Source organism: Vitis riparia, chromosome 12 (genome assembly GCF_004353265.1).
Source record: "Vitis riparia cultivar Riparia Gloire de Montpellier isolate 1030 chromosome 12, EGFV_Vit.rip_1.0, whole genome shotgun sequence".
NCBI lineage: Eukaryota > Viridiplantae > Streptophyta > Magnoliopsida > Vitales > Vitaceae > Vitis > Vitis riparia.
The window spans coordinates 3334366-3354157 of NC_048442.1; the positions used below are offsets into that span (position 1 = coordinate 3334366).

A 19792-nucleotide genomic window follows, 5' to 3' on the forward strand; every position below is an offset into this window, starting at 1 on the left:
TATTTAAACAACATCCAAGCCATATGATGCCCCAAAAAATTTTAAAAACTCCAAACAAGTGGAGATTTGGGAGGGTACGAAGAATGTGAGGATTCCTCACATTCTTCGTACCCTTGTGAATTATTTAGTATTTTTGGATTTCGATTTTTCCGGATATCATTTGATCACCTTCTAAGTGTAACGAACCTATTTAAACAACATCCAAGCCATATGATGGCCCAAAAAATTTTAAAAACTCCAAACAAGTGGAGATTTGGGAGGGTACGAAGAATGTGAGGATTCCTCACATTCTTCGTACCCTTGTGAATTTTTAAGTATTTTTGCATTTCGATTTTTCCGGAAATCATTTGACCACCTTCTAAGTGTAAAGAACCTATTTAAACAACATCCAAGCCATATGATGCTCCAAAAAAATTTAAAAACTCCAAACAAGAGGAGATTTGGGAGGGTACGAAGAATGTGAGGATTCCTCACATTCTTCGTACCCTTGTGAATTATTTAGTATTTTTGGATTTCGATTTTTCCGGATATCATTTGATCACCTTCTAAGTGTAACGAACCTATTTAAACAACATCCAAGCCATATGATGGCCAAAAAATTTTAAAAACTCCAAACAAGTGGAGATTTGGGAGGGTACGAAGAATGTGAGGATTCCTCACATTCTTCGTACCATTGTGAATTTTTAAGTATTTTTGGATTTCGATTTTTCCGGATATCATTTGACCACCTCCCAAAATTGTATAGACCTTCTCTTCTTATTCATCAGAATGTACGAGGATGTCATGATTACTCAATAGATGATTGTTCGAGCATTACAAGATCACAATTCGAAGACTTCAAGCTGGATTAAGAGGTTTGTAATGCTTATAATATTTAGTTTGTGTAAATGTATTTTAAATATGGCTGAGTAAACATTCAGCTATACTCATCCCTATACATACATTTTCAATTATAAAATTCAAATCACTTACCCCAAACAAATTTTTTTTCCCTATGCATATACTACATGATAGAGTTGAGCACCATGTTAGTCGAGTGTCATTGCATTGACCATCGTCTTTAACATTATTCCCATTGGATTATCCCTACCTTGTGTGCTACTGTTTTTGAACTTCTGTGTTAGGAGGATACAAATTCCACCTTAAGGCCTTCAATACGACCTTTATTATTAACGCACCTTCTCATAAAATATATCACCCCTTGCACGCAACTAAAGGTTGGGTTATATGGATGTTCGTTTACCACAATGATGTCCCTTCAAATAAAGAGCAATTACATGTAGCAAAATACCAAATGGCCTATCATTACAGCAATGTATGGAGAAATCCAAACAAATTACAATTTAAACAATGGAATATGAACCGGTCGACCGGTTATCTACAACCGGTTGGCTACTTATCTCAACCGGTAGCCACTGCCACTTTGACAATGCAGCAACCAATAGGGGCAGTGGCTACCGGTTGACATGAGTAGCCAACCGGTTGAAGATAACCGGTCGACCGGTTCATATTCCATTGTTTAAGACCGGTTCATATACTTCCTTTTGCTTATGCCTCGCACCCTAATATAACTCTTCATAATAAATGGTACTATAATGCCCAATCACTAGAACAGTAAGCAAGAGTAATATTGATAACCATCTAACATAATGCAGAAATGGTACTATAATGGCCAATTACTACAACAGTAAGCAAGAGAACAAAGACCACTTTGCACCTATTCCAAAATTAATTGACATTTAACAATGTTTCAAATGACTGACAATGACAGCCAAACGAAAAACTCAAGTGCAGTACGAAGTCAACCCTGAGGTTGGATAATGGATTACAAAATTATATACCTTCAATGCATAAATCCTTGCCATCAACTTCTCCATTTCCTTCACATAGATAGGTACCTCACACGCTCTGGAATATAGCTGTTCCAACTCAGCGATATGAAGGAACAATAGTCAATAATGGAATAAAGTGTATCAGACTAATAGATATAGACAAAACATAATCATGTGATTAGAATTTCTTTCCACACGATATGAAGAATACACTGTAAGTATGGTAATTGAGGGAATAAAGTGGGGAGTTTATATACAGAGGATTTTGAACTCGTTGGCAAGGCAGAATCAATTTCCTGAACCAAAATCATTGCCTCTTCTGCATAACCCTGTTCAAAAAAGAACCAACAGTTGTAAGAATTTCAATTGGCAGATTGAAGGATTGCACAGAGCAGAAAAAGTTGCTTCAATTCACCTTTAATTTAAGATGCCCAGGCTCAATGCAAGGCAGAGGATTCAAATTCAGAAAATTGTTAACATTTTCCAAATCTACTTTCTCCAAATTGTGGCTCTGATTACATGACCATGATTCAATTTTACAAAGACAATAATTTATGCCTTAAGCCCAATCCTGGGCTTCAATCAAATTCTTTGCCATGGTCCTCACCTATATTCCAGTGCAGGATAAATCTAATTATTTCAGACATACTTGTTATCAATTACATCTCCATGAGACATAAAAATAATTAAAAATTGGAACACTGTCAAACTCTTCAAACTCACCGCATCCATTTCAGAACCAGCCCAAAGAAATTGTTCAGTTTCCTTCAATGCAGTAACATAAGCGTCTCTGGAAAATGCAATCTGTAAAATCTTAGAAGAACGCAAAATCCATTATTCTGCCAGTTTGGCGAGAGAAACATGGCCACCTTTTACCAACACATACATTAGATTGTCCATATCGACAATAGCTACAATGCTTTTTGTTAATTGGTGGGATTATTTATTTTACAACTGCAATTATATTTCTTCTTTGTAAAGAAGACCATAGATTTACAGATTAGGTGCAACCAAAATAGATTTACCAAATAATTCGAAGTATGTGTTCAGCAACACAAACATCTACAACACAAAAGTGTAAGTCAAAGAGGAGGAGAGAGACACTAAACCATGAAATCTCTGAAGTTAATCAAAACATACCTTATTACTATGAAATCTCTCTGGGCAATGTTCAAGAGAAATGCAGAAATAACCTTTGCAAGCCACATGGGAAAGAAATAAGATAACTTTTTGTAATGGGGAAGTTCCTATGAAAAAAGAAATAAATTCTGTTGTCATCTCAGGGGGACATTAATGCTCCATGTAAATTTTTGTCTTCCCACTGGGATCCTAATATTCTACCATAAGGTATCCTGCAAGAATTACAATTTCTAATTTTATCTATACTGCTCCTCGTTTGTGCATATCTGTTGTGTTTTCCTTTTCACTTTTGCTTTGTGTATAGTACAGAAAATTTATACTGTAACAGATCAATAACAAAACAAGTTTTAAAATATAACACACGTCCAATCCCATATTTTAATCCAACGTACAAGTAAAAAAGCAAAGTCTGATTTGTCACTACCAGATGATACACATCATTGTACAAGAATATTTAACAATATGAAAAATCAATAGAAATCCTCAACTGGTCAGTAACATCCAAAAAAACAATACGGAGATTCTTTTTATAGAGGTTAATATCCCAATAAGGAGATTCTTTTTATAAATCCGAATATCCCTATTTCAGATTGAGTCTCTCCCTTGAAAATTTTTAAATTAAAATTAAGAAGAAACTTCTGATTCTAAAAGCAAAGATGCCATTTAGAAGTCAATCACAAATAATGCCAGCACAATAAGCACACACATAAATAACATCTAGATCTTTTCACATTGATTGTCTCCCTCAGAATTGGTTGAATGAAACAATGGCAAAACTTCTGATTAAAAACACAATGTTGCAGATTCCTGTTAATTACAAGTAATGCTAGGACAACAACCCTGCATGCGCATAAACCAAGGTCTCAAATATATCAAGGTGGAGGTGGAGGAAACACTGAGCGAAGGTAGGCCATCATCTCCTCATGCTGCTAATCCATACGCTCCTCAAGACGCCCAAGTCTCTGATCGAGATGCTCAAACTGCGATGTGAAGGCGGTCTGATACTCCTCTATGCGATCCTCCATAGAGTGGAAACGACTATCATTGACGACTGCAAGCTCCTCCATACGAGTCCCGATAGAACTGATCTGAGCGGATAAATCCATCCAAGTCGCATGATCAGGTGCGTGAGGTGCCTGAAATGGTCTCTCTGCGTGAGAAGGCTCAGTGAAGAATGACTCAAATGGTCCAGCTGTGTATGCCGGCTCAGGTATCATCGGCTCAGGAGGAGGAATGTCACACTCAGGCATGCTCTGGTCAAAGTCCCTCTGAGGGTCTAGCCCAGCCTCCATCTCTCGAATCTCGGCCTCCTCCTCATCTCCAGGATGCATCTGTCCCTGCCCCTGGTCCTGTGCCGGTGGTCACTCAGCTCTCCTGATCCAAGGGCCATCAGGGGCCTTCTCAAACTTCATCCGCCCCAGAGACTGCTCGTCATATGTGTCATACGTGGTTGGGGCCTCTAAATCTGTCTCACGGCTCAAATCAACCCCGGCATCCTTGAATACTCTCGTCAGGAAGCGACCATAGGGCAGCACGCGGGTCTTGCTCTCATAGCAAGATATCATATGCATCATCATCAGGTACCCGACATGAATCCGTCTCCCTATCAAAATGGAATCCACTATGAAAGCCTCGAGGTAGGATACCTCGTCTCGATGTCCGCCGCGTGGCAACAGAATGGAGCAGACCATGTGATGCAGGATACGGCTGATCACTGTCAGGCTATGTGCAGAGGGTTTGCCCATCTCCTGGCCATCGGGAAGTCCACACAGCCTCTGAATAGCCTCTCTGGGCTCAAATCCCGGCACCGTGGGCCACACCTTGGACTCATACACCCTGAGTCCAACTGATGGTATATCGAAAATCCGGCAAATGCTCTCCGGACTCAAGGTGATCTCAACTCCTCTGACAGTGGAAGTGATCAGTCCTCCAACCCCGTAGGTCACATGTGAGTAGAAAGCGCGAATCAGAGTGGGGAATATAGGCTCCGAAATAGTCACCACTGGCAGCCATCTCATCTGTCCAAATAACTCCTCAAATCGAAAGTACTTAAGTTGGGAGAAATTGATGCTTCTCCCTGGAACAACTTTCCTCTAGGCAAATTTTTGTTTATATCTTTGGTAGTCTTCGACAGACCCGAAAAGAGCGGTGTCGTACCTCGCCTTTCGGCGAGCCTCGGACTGATCTGACTGAGATGGCTCAGCAGGGCGCTTGCCCTGAGCCCTGGAAGCGGCTGACTCTCTCCTAGGCACCATCCGAAAGGCTTAGATGAAGGACACGAGCCTGAAGGGAGGGATGCACACACACCTGAAAGCCCTCAAGTGCAGGAAGACACTGACGTAGGTTCTCACGCGCGAACTGAGGAGGAAATGGCCCGAATGAGAAGCACTGGGTCCCAAAATCCAAAACCCTTGGCTCCAAAATCCTATCCTTACCTCTCAGAAGGCTGTAATGGAGTCAAAAATCCGTTCAGGGCACCTGGAACGTCACAACGGTTAAAGAACCAGAAGTAATGGGTGAGAAACTGAGGCGCGGGAGTCTCTTCAAATTCTCAGTCCCGACAAACCGGTCGACCGGTTTATGAACCGGTCGACCTCCAGATTTCGGTCAACGTGGTCAACGCTTCGTTGTTTGTGCATTTCCTTGTCTAAAATACACAAAATACCCTCAACGTGGTCTAGAAATGGAACCTAGTGAATGAAATGAAAAGAGCAACCTTGAGTTTGGAAGAACACAAGTGTATTGAACAATAAAATTTTTCTAATGCTTGAAAGCTTTGAGTTGGGGAGGTGCTTTGGCCAAAAGGTCCCTCACCCATTTAGGAGCATCTAGAACCTTTACAGGTTTCTACCCTTGAGGATGTAGAGTTTTCATAAACTCTCATTCTTTGTAAATGATGCTTTGATGCTCCAGAACATTCTCTTTTACACTTCTGTCGAGTTCATGCTTCCACATTGTTGTGTTCTAAAGCATTCCTGACCATTTCCATATAAGTCTGGATAGTCCTATCTTCCATCTCATTGTATATACAACTTAAGGGCCATTTTTTCAGTGGATGACATTAATCTAAATGGTACAATTGTCAATTTAAACATAACACTTCTTTTCTTATTGGAATATCTCCCTCTCAGTGCATCAACCTAGCTGATTTTACTGTAACTCCCAAGTTGAGTGTTCAAGTTTATGGTAATTGTCTAAGAATCAGATTCTCAGTTGGGTAGTCAAACTGTTTGTTTCTGTTGTGGTTCTAAACATTATATTATATCAACTAACATTATTGTTGTGAACTTGCAGATTCTGGCTACAAAATTGGATAGGACCATCATTGTCTGGTTCATCTTTCTTTACTCATTGGTTAGTCATGTCACTGAACTATCATTTTTCATTCATAGCTTCATTTGAGAAAATCTTTTTATCCTACTGCTCTTTGGTTGGTTAAGTTAATCTATTTAACGTTCTCTGTCATTTTAATTAACATATGTGCATTTTCAGTGGATTTTGGTGGTTGAAATCCATGATTTTTAGCTTGGTTATGCTTGTATGTATTGCTTCCAACCAATAATGTAGAATCACATTCTTCACGTCAAAATGCTGTGAATTAGCTGTCAGATAATGCTGTTTACAGTCATGATTTTTTATTAATGCATGATTAAATGCCTTTAAATAGTTAATTCCTTGGGGCCCAAGACTTCCCAGATATTTCTGTATAATGTAATCTGATTTAGTGATTTGTTCATAGTGAACACCCAGCTCTCTCATTTCTTCTAAGCAATGACAACTAGCCTCCATGTGGTGCATTTTTTCATAAGATCTCATCTCCTCCTACACAGCTTTCTTCAGCTTCGGGTAAGATCAAGCTTTAGATACATGTAAGTTGCATGAACTGTTGAGATAAAAGAAGCACAAGCACACAATATGGTGGGATTCTAAGAAGTGTGAAGTAAAATTAGAAATAAGGTGGTTCTTTCATGAGCAATTTCCTTTTTCAAGGGCAATGAGTAGATTAGAATCATCCACCATGAGAAGAATTTCAAATGGACATAGAGGAACATCACAAGGAGATTAAGAGGACAAATCACTAGGAGGTTCACATCGTTTGTAGGTGGGTACCTTTTTCTTTGTTTGAATAAACTAGCAACACCAAATAGAAGTAGGATATTTTATGTAGGGGGAGGAACAAAAAGAATTGGATGCCCAAGAGATGAATAGAAGAACTCTCTTCATTGTTTTTGCTAAAAAGCGAAAGAAATCTCTTCCACTTTTCACCCACCAATACATCTGAAAAATTTTGATACTTATGAAGAATAAGCATGAATTGACCTTTTCACTCCTTTCTTTCATTCTATTGCTGAAGCTGCTAGCAAACCCCCATCAAGAGTTTTGGTCCATGTTAAACTCCATGTTAAACGAATAGAGAGAGAGAGAGAGAGAGAGAGATATTTCTTACAAAAAGAGGGAAAAAAATTAGAAAAGGAATAGAAAATAATGCTCCATGTTAAACTAAGTGCATCCCTTTGCAAGAGAGAGAGAGAGAGAGACATTAGGGTGAGTACAAAACATCAAATTAGATATTTTAAAACTGAGGAACTCATCAGCTGCATGGCTCTTCATGAAGGAGGTTTTAGGTGCATCATGTTGTATCCAACTCCAAAACTTGTTGGCATCACATCTAATTTGTTTGTACCAGGACATGCAGTCATGCCACAGGGTGGGGAGGGTGATACAGTTCTTCAGTTGAATTCAGATAAATCATATTGGCAATCAAGTTCTACAAGTCGACAAAATAACTTAAATTGTCCATATATTATTAGCTCATTCCAGCAAATCATTAAAATTGTAAATGAAAATAAAAGCATGTAGTGATGAAGGGAAAAAAACCATATCCATGTGTACTGAGGGCATCACTTACTAATGGTAACTTGATGAGTAATTAAGGTGAATCTAGGGCAGAAATGGAATTTGATACAGATGCTTCCTTTAGAAGCATGAAAGACATGCAAAGGTTGATAGGTCATAATGCAACATAAACTGCTTCATATGGTAATGCACCAATCAATGTCTTCCCTTCGTCAAGCTAATATGAAATGGGCCATCAATACACGAATCTATGGAGGAATCCAAACAAATTAGTTATTACAAACTGGTGTAAGAGAACCGGTCGACCGGTTATAGTCAACCGGTTTCCTACTTATCTCAACCGGTTGCCACTGCCCCTTTGACAATGCAGCAACTAGAAGAGGCAGTGGCTACCGGTTGAGATAAGTAGGCAACCGGTTGAATATAACCGGTCGACCGGTTCTCTTACACCAGTTTGTAATAACTTGTTTTTATTAAATTTTGTAGATGTTACAATAATAATATCAGACATAAAAAAAATATGTGTTTGTTGCAATGCATTTGGGCATGTCACCCTTAAATGTTTGCTATGATCTCATCCAAAATGCTTTAGACTTACATCTTCCTGGTTAGAACATATGTTGTTCTACTTTTATACTTATAATAATTTGTAAATGTCTGTTTTGAAAATCACTAACTTCTAATTTATTTCCTAAACTTTGTTTTGGGCTCTTATTTTAAATTTGAAATAGCTGATGGGCACGCCTAACAAGAACCTCAAGAAAATCAGTTATTTTGATTCAACATGTCATTAGGAATGGTTAAGCATAGGCAGTTGCAGTTGTGTCTAGAAATCAATACAAGTGTTCTTTTGCACTAGACTAGTTTATATTTTATGCATTTGCTTTATGTTTCATAGAATTTCAGATTTTATTTCAAATTGTATTGCTGCTTGGTTTTCTTAAAAAATTACAGAAATATTCTGCTCTTCTTGTCATCCATTACCAAGAAAAATCCATATATAATGGATTTAGTTGTGTTAAACTCATCTTGTAGGTCCACTATGTTGCTAAGTGGAAGGGCATCACCTGTATGACAAGTAGACAAGGACTTGGTGTTGGAGGTTGAACGCTAAGATTTGAGTAGCAAAATTTTTCACAATGGTCAGTGTACTTAATTGTAGTTAGAGAGTTAATTCTCCATATATATACAGAAGAAACAGCTGTAAATGGACATCTATAGACATCACAATAGAGTGAACCAACTAACTCCAAGATTCATTTAGAACAACTAATTGCTTAAAAAAAAACCCATCCTAGCAGCGCCTGAGACTGATGAACAAAGCCCCAAAATAGTTGTCATCCTCACAGTAGTTTCTTAGGCCCACTGGTTCTTCCTTTTAAAACCATAAGTTTTACTCCTTCTGTACCAACAATAGGGTATAAGGAAGATAGTCCAATGTTCCTTACCATTTCCCATTAGGTTTTAGCATTGTCGTAGGCCAAGTTTGAACATCATCACACAAGATGTCCTTGCACCCCAGGCGATCTTTTGGCTCCTAACATGTTTTTTCTTTTTATTGCTGCAGCGGTATGGATTTGATGTAGGTCAATCTGAGAGGGGATCTGTTCTCAAAGGATTAGACCTAGGTGTTGAAGGCATGAAAGTAGGAGGCCAGGTAATGAATTTCCCCAGTGGTATCTTGAAAATTATGATCTTTACCATGACTTATAGTTCAGATTTTTCAGACATGATCCACATTATTCCTTTTTTCTTCAATATCAATGTATTACCACTCCAGAACAGATCAATAACAAAGAGAACTCTTATAGTTTCACAGATATAATTGTTCTTTGACCATATGTAATTGTGTAAGTGACATATGTATCTGATGCCTGCACTTTCCACAGAATGGTTTATTTATGTTGTCTTGAGATTTGTTATTATCTGTCTATATGGTGAATCTGGTGGAAGCTTCTTGTCCTCTCCACAATATTGACTGTTCAATACTGCACTATGTAGTAAGAATCCAAGTCAATAGTTCACCTGCTGCTTAATTGGATGTTTTTTTGGCTGCAGCGATTACTAATTGTTCCTCCTGAGCTAGCATATGGAAGTAAAGGAGTCCAGGAAATCCCTCCAAATGCAACAATTGAGGTGACTTGTTTCAATTTCTTAAGTTTGCTTTCTGGATGTTAAGAGCATGTTGGATGATAGCTAGAAATTGAATGTGACCATTATGGAAAAACATTATGTTTTGCACATATTTTAAAAGTACATCCATAATGAAGAAGATGGACATTTTAAAAAGGGGGTCCATTGTCATATATCACAGTTTGCTATTGATCTCAATTATGAATTTATTCAAAAAGTTATATATGAAACATAGTTAAGCAATTCAATTTTATTGCACATCCAAATATGCCCTAAGGATTTTGGTTTTTTGGTTCATCCTCAACTGGTTATTTCACCCACTTTCCTTCTTCCTTATACCATAACCCCTTCAGCTCTGCCCTTGGCTCTTGCAAAATGATGGCAACTATTCCCAGCATGAAACGACCTCTCCTTTGTAGCTCTCTTCTCTTTCTTCTTTTCTTCTGTCACCACTCTTCTTTCCAAAAGGACTGTCCAAACCGTGGCTCCATACAGGCCCCATATCCTCTAAGCACAAACCCCAACTGTGGCAACCCAGACTATTCACTCCGCTGTGATGGCGACTCCCAGAAAGTCTACTTTGATGGCCTTAATGGGAGCTCTTATCTTGTTATCAGAATCATGGCTTCATCTCAAAAGATGGTGGTGCAACCATCACCATGCCGCTCACCAGACGGTTTTTCCCCTTTTTTACAAAGAAAATGACGCTGACCAGACGGTCGACCGGGTGTGTAACTGGTCGACCATGTGTGTAACCGGTCGACCGTATGTGTAACCGGTCGACCGGTTAGTCGGGCCAGAGAATTTAAAACGGCCCCCGCGCACTCCATTTCTCCCATTTTCGCCTCCAGAGCTTCCCGCCCCTTCATATCCTTGCTTCACGAAGAGGTTTTGGCCAGTTTTGGGACGGTTTGCATTCTGGGGACTTCATTTTGGGACGGATTTGGGCTAGGGTTTTGGTTTGAAACCCAGGGTTTCACCTCTTCAGGGCGTCTCCTCTCTTCACCGCGCGTGTACGGGCTGTTGAGGTGCATCTCCAAGCGTCAAGGATTTTGGGTTTGTGGTTGCATCTTCCTCTTTGATTTCATTCTTTGTTTGGACTCCTTCTTCACCTCTTTCACTTCATTGATGGCACCGCGGAGAGAGACGAGGACTTCCAGGGCTCAGAGCAAGCGTCCTGTTGAGCCATCTCAGCCCGAGCAGACGGAGGCTCGCCGAAAGGCGAGGTTTGACACGGCACTCTTCAGTTCGAATGAGGACTATCAGCGCTACAAGCAAAAATTTGCTCAGAGGAAAGTCATCCCAGGGAGAAGTGTCAATTTCTCCAACTTCAGCACTTTGGCTTTGAGGGGTTGTTTGGACGGATGGAGTGGCTGCCCGTAGTGACGATCTCTGAGCCTGTCTTCCCGACTCTAGTACGGGCTTTCTATTCTCGGGCGACCTACGAGGTTGGAGGACCCGTATTATCCACTGTGAGAGGCGTTGAGATCCGTTTGAGTCCCGAGAGCATTTGCCGCATTCTCGACATCCCTTCGGTTGGACTCCGTGTTTATGAGGCCAAGGTGTGGCCCACTGTGCCGGGATTTGAGCCTAGAGAGGCTGTTCAGAGGTTGTGCGGACTTGCCGATCCTCAGGGGATGGGAAAACCTTCGGCACACAGCTTGACAGTGACTAGCCAAGTCCTTCACCATATGATTTGTTCGATTCTTTTGCCACGTGGAGGTCATCGAGACGAGGTCTCCTATCTCGAGGCTTTCATTGTTGACTCGATCCTCACCGGGAGACGGATTCATGTTGGCTACCTTATGATGATGCACATGATCTCCTGTGTTGAGAGCTCGACACGTGTACTCCCATACGGCCGATTCCTTACCCGTGCTTTCAAGGATGCCGGGATCGACTTGAGTAGAGAGACAGATTTTGAGGCCCCCACCACTTATGACACGTATGATGCGCAGTCTCTGGGGCGCATGAAGTTCGAGAAGGCACCCGATGGCTCATGGGTTAGGAAAGCCAAGCGACAGGCTCGCGGACATGATCAGATACACCCAGGAGTAGAGGAGGAGGCCGAGATCAGAGAGATGGAGGATGGGTTGGACCCTCAGAGGGACTTTGAGCAGAGAGGGCCCGATGTTGACATTCCGCCTCCACATCAGTCAGAGGGGATTCATTTTGAGGCCACCTTATCCGAGCCTATGATGACTGAGCCGTCCTTCACAGCAGGCCCTTCATCGCAGCCATCATTTACCGAGCTACCATCTCAGGCTCCTCATGCTCCTGATTATCCACCCTGGATGGACTTGTCAGCACAGATCAGCTCTCTCGGGACGCGTATGGAGGAGTTAGCCGTAGTGCATGATACCCGCTTTTCTTCCATAGAGGATCACATCGATCAGTCTGAGGCCGCCTTCACCTCTCAGTTTGAGCATCTCGTAGAGAGGATTGAGCGGCTTGAGAGCCGCCAGGAGAGTCAGCACGAGGAGATGATGGCTTACCTACGTTCTGTGTTTCCACCACCGCCTCCTCAGCCTTGAGTGTGTTTCGGATCCCCCTTCGTTTGTTTTTGATGTTGCTAAAGGGGGAGATATTTATACGATCTAGGATCTAGGATGTATAGGATCTAGGAGTCTCTCATGCATATCATTATTATCAATGTCATATCTATGTTATTGTACATGTGAGATTTCCATATATATATGATATGATATTTTTATCAATTGATTCTTCGTGTTTTACATTGCTCTATTTTCGCGGCTTTTTCAATAACTTTAATTAAATAAAAATATTCTTTCTTCATCACGTGTTCACGCTTCTTCAAAACCTGGACAAATCATGTTAGGCTCATGGTTAAGAGTTTTATCCAAACAAATCTTAAAAGCTGCATTTAAAGGATTCTAGCGTTTGAAAAGCTTTAACAAACAGGGCTTTAGACTCTTGGCACCAAAGCTCCTTCGTTCCAAACACACTACTGGTATTCCTTAAATATTTGGAATTTATTGTTAAATTGGAAAGAGAACTTTTAAGTTCCCCGTATTGTTTTTTTAGCTTTTGGGTTGACAGTTACATGCTGAACAACAGGACTATGCAAAAACAGATGGGCTGGAATACATTTGTCCCCACTGCAGCATAACAAATTTGCATAAGAAGTCCCAGAAAACTGCAAACGGATATTAGCAAGTCTTGACCGTCCTACGAGCCAGTTTTTTTCCCCTTTTTTTGCTTCTTTTTTTATGCATAAAAGAGAGGCAGGGTTAGGATTGCATTATTGTACTGGACTACCATTGTTGTTCTTTTATCATAGGTCTTAACAAAAGGGGGAAAACAGCCCCCAATTTTCCCCCAATCTATGTACTAAAGAGGAAATGATGAGTAAAATTAATTGTAGAAGTCTTTGTAGCATTTTCACTCAATTTAACTGGGTGCTTCTGACAAAGGTTATGTAAAAGTATTTTTAGCCTTCAAGGTCCAGTTTTAGGCATGGTATTATCTCAGTATGTTTGACATCTAGTTCCACTTGGGTTCCCAAAACCCAGAAAGATGGTTGTATTTCTAGCAATTTCAACACTCTTTGATTTGGTTAAACAGCGATTGTGAAGCATGTGGTAAAGGGGAGGACAGAAAGAAGCATGTAGTACAGATCCAAGGGTCAATGTGATGATGTTTTAATAATGAGAAAAAAAATACTATAAAATGATAACCAATGGATATTCGCATACAGATATCATCTATCTAAACAATGATGGGTAGTAGATAACAAAAATTATTTTTATGCAAGTTTACTTGGTCCATTTATGTGAAGTTTTAACTAAATTTCGCTACAATAATTAATATTCCCAACCACTTAACCCTGTTTGTCCTTGACGAGATCCCACATGGAACATTCATGGAATCAAGTCGCCTAAGGTCTTTTCAACCCCATTGAGTGACTCCTCTTAGCAGAGTTTTAGGTGGCCAAGATCCACATCAGAAGAAGAGGAAAGTTTTCCTGGTTTTCACCAAAATATGTGAAAACCAAGCTCATTTCTTTTCTGTTCACTAAAAGAAGGAAAAAGTTTTTATGTGCTCACAGAAAGAGAAGGGTATAGCACCTCAGCTTGGCCATCTGTGATGAGAGGAACAACTGCCTCTGCTGCCCCCAGCTTACTCATGCTTAGTACCTGTAAATCATCATTTCAGAAGCAGTGCAAAATTTCCAACTGTAAGAAAGCAATGCCCAAAATCTCATTCCTATAGTTCATTACAATTTGATCAAGACAAGGACCCATATTTTCTGGCCCCTGCATTTAACTCTACAAATGTAAATTTGAAGACTAAGTTCAACATCTCGAACATGGATTGGAGAAAGTTTTTATCCACTTTATACCTTGACCTGGAGCTGAAGAAATTTGACGTACTCAATGATTTCGTCGAGCATAGATGCTTTGTCCGTCTGCAGAAAGCAAAAAGGAATCAGTACTCTTTTTAGAGTCCTGCTGTGAAGGGTCTTCCATACAATTAAGCTCCTCGAACACATGTTCCTAACTTGAGATTGATGAATACAGCTTATGTCCTGGCCTGAAGATTAGTTTTTCATTGCCAACTACAGATTGCAGAGTTGAGAAATAATTATCTGATCTTGTAAAATAAGCCATTCTCTCTTTACAAGGGTTTATCAGGAAAGAACCATTAATAAAAGAAAAGACGCTGTATATGGATCGTTCACATATTCTATTGAATTATAGGTATCTAGAGATTCAAAATTCATATATTTAGATGCAATGAAGGGAATGAAATAGCATGACAGACGCTGAACCCAACTCTCCTGTAGTGCTTACCAAGAATCTAGTAGAGAACAGAGTAAGATATGACTGGACAAGTGCTTGTAATTTGATAAAATCATTGGATCATGCATAACAGAATTCAGACAGCTATTTGAACAGAGAAAGGTCCGATTTGGATTGGCTTTTCAAAAGCCAAAAGCTCTCCTGAAGCTCCAAAATTCCTTTTCAGCTCATGCAGGAAATCATTTCATTTAATGAAATTTTTAGAATACTGAGATTGAATCAATTTCTAGAGCTTCAGGTCCTGGTTAAAGCCAAAAGTAAAAAGGTTATCCCAAGCAAAGCTTAAAACTAAGGCTTTAGTCATTTTTCATTTTTTGGACCATTATCAGCTGAATCAATTTGCAAAAAATAATAGGGAACTCGTAGTTTGATTTGTTGAAATCAAAGAGCTCATTTAATTCTTCTGGAATTGAAGAATTTTTGTCTACAGCTCTCAGGTTTCCATCACCAAGGTTAATCTAACCACACTTAGAAATAAATGCCATACACCATACACATCTGGATTGCACAAAAACATTAGCTTTTACAGAAGCACCTGGATATTACTAAATGTAAACTAAAAAGAAAAAAGAAAAGAAAGCAATACATGAATATAGCACTCCATGAGGAATAAAACAAACAAAATAAGTAGGTACCTTATTGGAATTGGGAACAAGTTCTTGCAGGTTCTTCATCCTTTCAGCAATTTTCTCTCTCCGAAGCTGCATCATAGATATTTTTCAAAGGGACAACAAAAGAGATTATAACCCAGGAAAGTCTTTATCAAAGCCATTTTTTACATGTCAACTTCATAGTCTAATGATGTGTCTTAGATATGAGAGTGAATAACAAACAACATGAAGAACTTGTTTCAGATGATCATACAAAATTTACAACTAACCCTTTCAGCAATACAGTGAGGATCAGTGGTCTGGCCTCGACGAGCCCTTACACGCGGCTTTCCAGTTCCATTACAGCCACCAGAAGCAGTACCTACCGTAGTCTGTAATTGAAAATTGTGAGGTTGATTTGTATAATGTTTAATGGGTTTCCTTCACTCAACTCTAACAGCTGATAAGAACTAATGAGCAAACAATACTAAAAAAACTGACAACAAATCCTTCACTAAACATGGAGAAATAGAAATTATGTGAAGCACCTGTGGCAAAGACTGTAATCCAGATGCTGTCATTGTCATGTGGGGCCCAACCGCAGGAGGAGAGAAAGGATGAGTGTGCTGCTCTTCTTTCCCCTACATTGTACCAATAGAAAAATGTAAATGCAGCTGTCAAACTTAGAACATTCGACATAAACATAGTTAGCTTCCCCACTAAATCAGAGCATCAGATAAATTGAGCCACCAGCATACCACAAGGCAAGGTGACGTCACCATCATGTGTATTTGGTTCCCTTAATTTGATCTTTCCTGGTTAGTCAAATCATCCATGAAACTTGAAAGATTGATACCTTTATGGGGATTGCTGAAGAAATGTTATCAAGTTGCAGAATTTCATCCCCAACGTATCTGTTCCTCATGATATCCATTTCATTATCCACATATTCTCCTTGCAGACCAAAGCCCTGCATCTTGTATTCTCCCATAACAGGAGACAAGGAGGAACCACCCCCGTAAGATGGTTGAGACCACAACTGTGGAATTGGAGGCAATGCTTGAAAATTTCCAACTGATCTCTGAAAATCAGATGGTTCATTACCATTGCACCCAACATGATCCAGCTCAGTGAAAGGACGAGATGAACTAGACATGCCACCAATCAGCGAAAGCTGCTTGGGAGAGCCAAGATCCAGTGAGCATGGGGTTGAAGTAGGAGTATTTAGTTGCAGGCCCACATATCCAACTTGTGAGCTGCCATTCACTGCTCCATTGAAGGAGGAAGTGCCTTCAGTGTTTTGAAGGTCTTGCTGCCGTGGAGCTTCTTCCAAAAGTAAGCCCTTGCCAAGACCATGATCAGACTCTCCACCAAGAACAATAGATGAAGTATCTTGAGTAACCAAGCCCTCGATCATAAGGTTTGAATTAGTCATGCCAACAGGTGAGTTTTTTTTGTCACCTTCATATATTCCAATTGAATCTGAAAGCATCCCATTTGTTTGGGTAGGCTCACCACAAATCCAAGATGATCCCTCCTTCACATTCACATCTGACCATGATGTGGATGAAAACAAGTGATCCAGATACTCATCCATTATAAAACGCTGTGCAATGTGAAATCCCTGAGCTGAATCTTGCAAAAGCAAAAGCTCCACAGAATTGCTTTTCTTTCTTCTTCTTTTTTTATCAGAGCCAGTACCAACTGTAAAGGTATATGTCCAAATATCTATGCTGCACTGCAGTTGCAAGATAATCACCGCCGCTCATATCCTCTCTGCCACTACCTAAGATTATGAAAGGAAGAGACAGTTAACAAGTCATTAATCCCATACTGGAGAGTTAAACTAGAAAAGCAAGTAAAAAATAGTAACAATAATATGTCTAGAGAACAAACAAAAAATTACTTGTTGCACAGGAAACCAACATAAAATAAAATAAATTGAGAGATTCTCCTGTACGGGAATTGAAAAGAATCCAGATCATGTCCACACACATATATGAAGATAAGCCATTCCTGCCAGACCCGTCACCTGTTTTAGTACCAGAACAAGTTGACTAAAACATTGTGATTCTCTGGCTAGAACCAAAGCACAATGTGGGAGGTAGAAACAAATGCAGGGTGCCAAACAAGAGAAGTTCAGGAAGCCCCATATACACAATATATATAATTTATGTAAACCAACAAAAAAAAAAAAAAAAGTGGCCACCTTAAAAAAAATATATCATACAAACAACAAGTACCTATACATGTTCCAAGAGCTATACATGATCAGTATTGACATCTAGGGAAGCAAAATCAAGAAAATAAAACCATTTATGGATTGATCCAATACATTACAAGGGATAAAGTGAGGTAGTGTAGCACTACAATAGCTATCTAACTTCAATAAAGCACAAAACAGAATATCACTTTCAAATTTTGAAGAGAAATTTTTTTAAAAAGAAGAAGAAGAAAGAAAGAAATTTTCCTTTCAAGCATTTCACACACAATTTAGAGAAAGCAATGAAACACATCAGAGGAGAAAATGGTAGAAATGAAATTATCAATTGAAATATTTCTCCCACAAAAGATCACTCCTTTTCCTTTCGTCATTTCTGAGCCACAGTGAACAAAACCTCGTTTAATGCAGTTCAGACCACCTCAATCTACACCAATCAGGCCTCAGAAACCCTTCCAAAACCCTAATTCAACCACATGATCGCCAAATCAACATCCAACCATACAAAAAATCAAATAAAAAATCAGCGAAAACCTCCTCAAATGTCAAAAAACTCATCCGACCTTAATAATCAATCAGCTAAATTCCAAGGTCTTCAGGAAAAGAGTAGCGATTTGCTCCAAAAGCATCACATATCTTAAGAATTTTGTTCTTCACTTTTTCTCCAGAGTAGAAAACCACAAATACAGCAATGAGTAACCGGTCGACCGGTTAATTGCAACCAGTTGACTTATGCACTCGACCGGTAGACACTGGTCATTTCTTGATGCACCACCCAAAATGTCCAGTGGCTACCGGTAGCAAAACAACATTCAACCGGTTGATGCATTATCTCGACCGGTTGAAACAAAAAAAAAAAATTCGAAACGCAAAAATGGCAAGTTGCTACCAGTAGCAAAAATTCCTCATCCCCTTGAGAATCCAAATCAAGATTTTGTTTCACTGCAACTAAAGTGCCATCACAAAGTGGCATACAATGTAGTAAGGCTAAACCGGTCGACCGGTTTTGTTCAACCGGTTGACCTTGGACCTCGACCGGTACACACTGGTCATTTTTGATGCACTTCCCAAAATGGCCAGTGGCTACCGGTTGAGAACCAATTTACGACCGGTTGAGGCTGTTTCTCGACCGGTTGACACTGGCAATTTTTTTTGTGCAAAACCAAATTGGCCACTTCCTACCGGTACCAAAACAAACTAATACCGGTTGATGCATTGCCTCAACCAGTTGAAACTGCCCAAGTTTTATGAAAAAAAATATAGTACCCTGACCATATTCGTAGACATTATAGTAGATTAGAGCAAGGGAGGAGAATACATACGTTTTACGAGGAACCAATACTCAATATAACCTTCCTAACGCATGATTCTTCTATGCTTTTGATGGAAATAGGCATAACCTTCCTTTTGCCATCCGAAACCAAGGATTACAGACTCAATATTTAATGGCACCCAAATGGGAACCTAAATTATGTGATGTCCACCAACAATTTTAAATCTACAGAAGAAGGTTTAAAGAGATGAAAATAACCTATATATGAAGAGCTATAAACAAAATAAGCTAGATATAACATATACATGTAGAAGAAAATACATCATCAGCATTGAGCGAATACATTTACGCCATTTATGTGAATGGTCGATCACTACATCCATAAGTAATACGAGAAGTCATAATTACAAAAGGTCATTTATATTAGCCAAATGTCCAAAAACAGAAAGAAACTTGAATAACTATAAAACTAGTACAAAATGTAGAAGGGGTCATATATGGTCTGGTCCATGAAGCGGGAAGTGGGATCGCAAGAAGACCATCATCTCATCATGCTGCCCTCGTATAACTTGCATACCCTCTTTAACTTGCTCGTGTAAACCATCAATGCGATTCTCCAGAGATGTCAAACGTCGGTCATTGGCTAATACAATCTCCTCCAAGCGGGTACGAAGGGAGCTAATCTGGGCATTGACGTTATCTGATGCCTCAGAGTCGTCCGGTCCAATTACTGAAGGATGATTTGTTAACGCCCTAGCTCTTACACCACCTGTTGACGGTATTTGTGTGACATTTGCTTTTGCAGAAGTTCTTCCCTGTACATCCTGATCTGCATATTCTTCATCCTCGGAGGACCCATTGTCTGAAGACACATCAACCTCTGAGGGGGGAACGGAAGACTTCCTTGCCCATGAACCATCTTT

At 39.7% G+C, this 19792-nt stretch overlaps 1 protein-coding gene across 2 annotated transcripts; it reads right to left on the reverse strand.

The window, feature by feature from the left end:
* Nucleotides 1-13996: 13996 nt before the first annotated feature.
* Nucleotides 13997-17133, reverse strand: LOC117927059 (transcription factor bHLH83-like). 2 transcript variants are annotated; one of them, XM_034846434.1, is made up of 6 exons: nucleotides 16232-17133; nucleotides 15924-16016; nucleotides 15666-15767; nucleotides 15421-15486; nucleotides 14326-14391; nucleotides 13997-14119 (listed from the first exon to the last, which is right to left on the reverse strand). In XM_034846434.1, exons 1-6 carry the CDS (start codon nucleotides 16970-16972, stop codon nucleotides 14018-14020), a joined length of 1170 nt encoding a protein of 389 aa, XP_034702325.1. In that variant the 5' UTR covers nucleotides 16973-17133; the 3' UTR covers nucleotides 13997-14017. The 2 variants fall into 2 exon arrangements, with proteins under 2 accessions (XP_034702325.1, XP_034702326.1); XM_034846435.1 differs by lacking the exons at nucleotides 13997-14119; nucleotides 14326-14391 and adding an exon at nucleotides 14451-14541 and having other exon boundaries at nucleotides 16232-17131.
* Between the last annotated feature and the right edge of the window lie 2659 nt (nucleotides 17134-19792).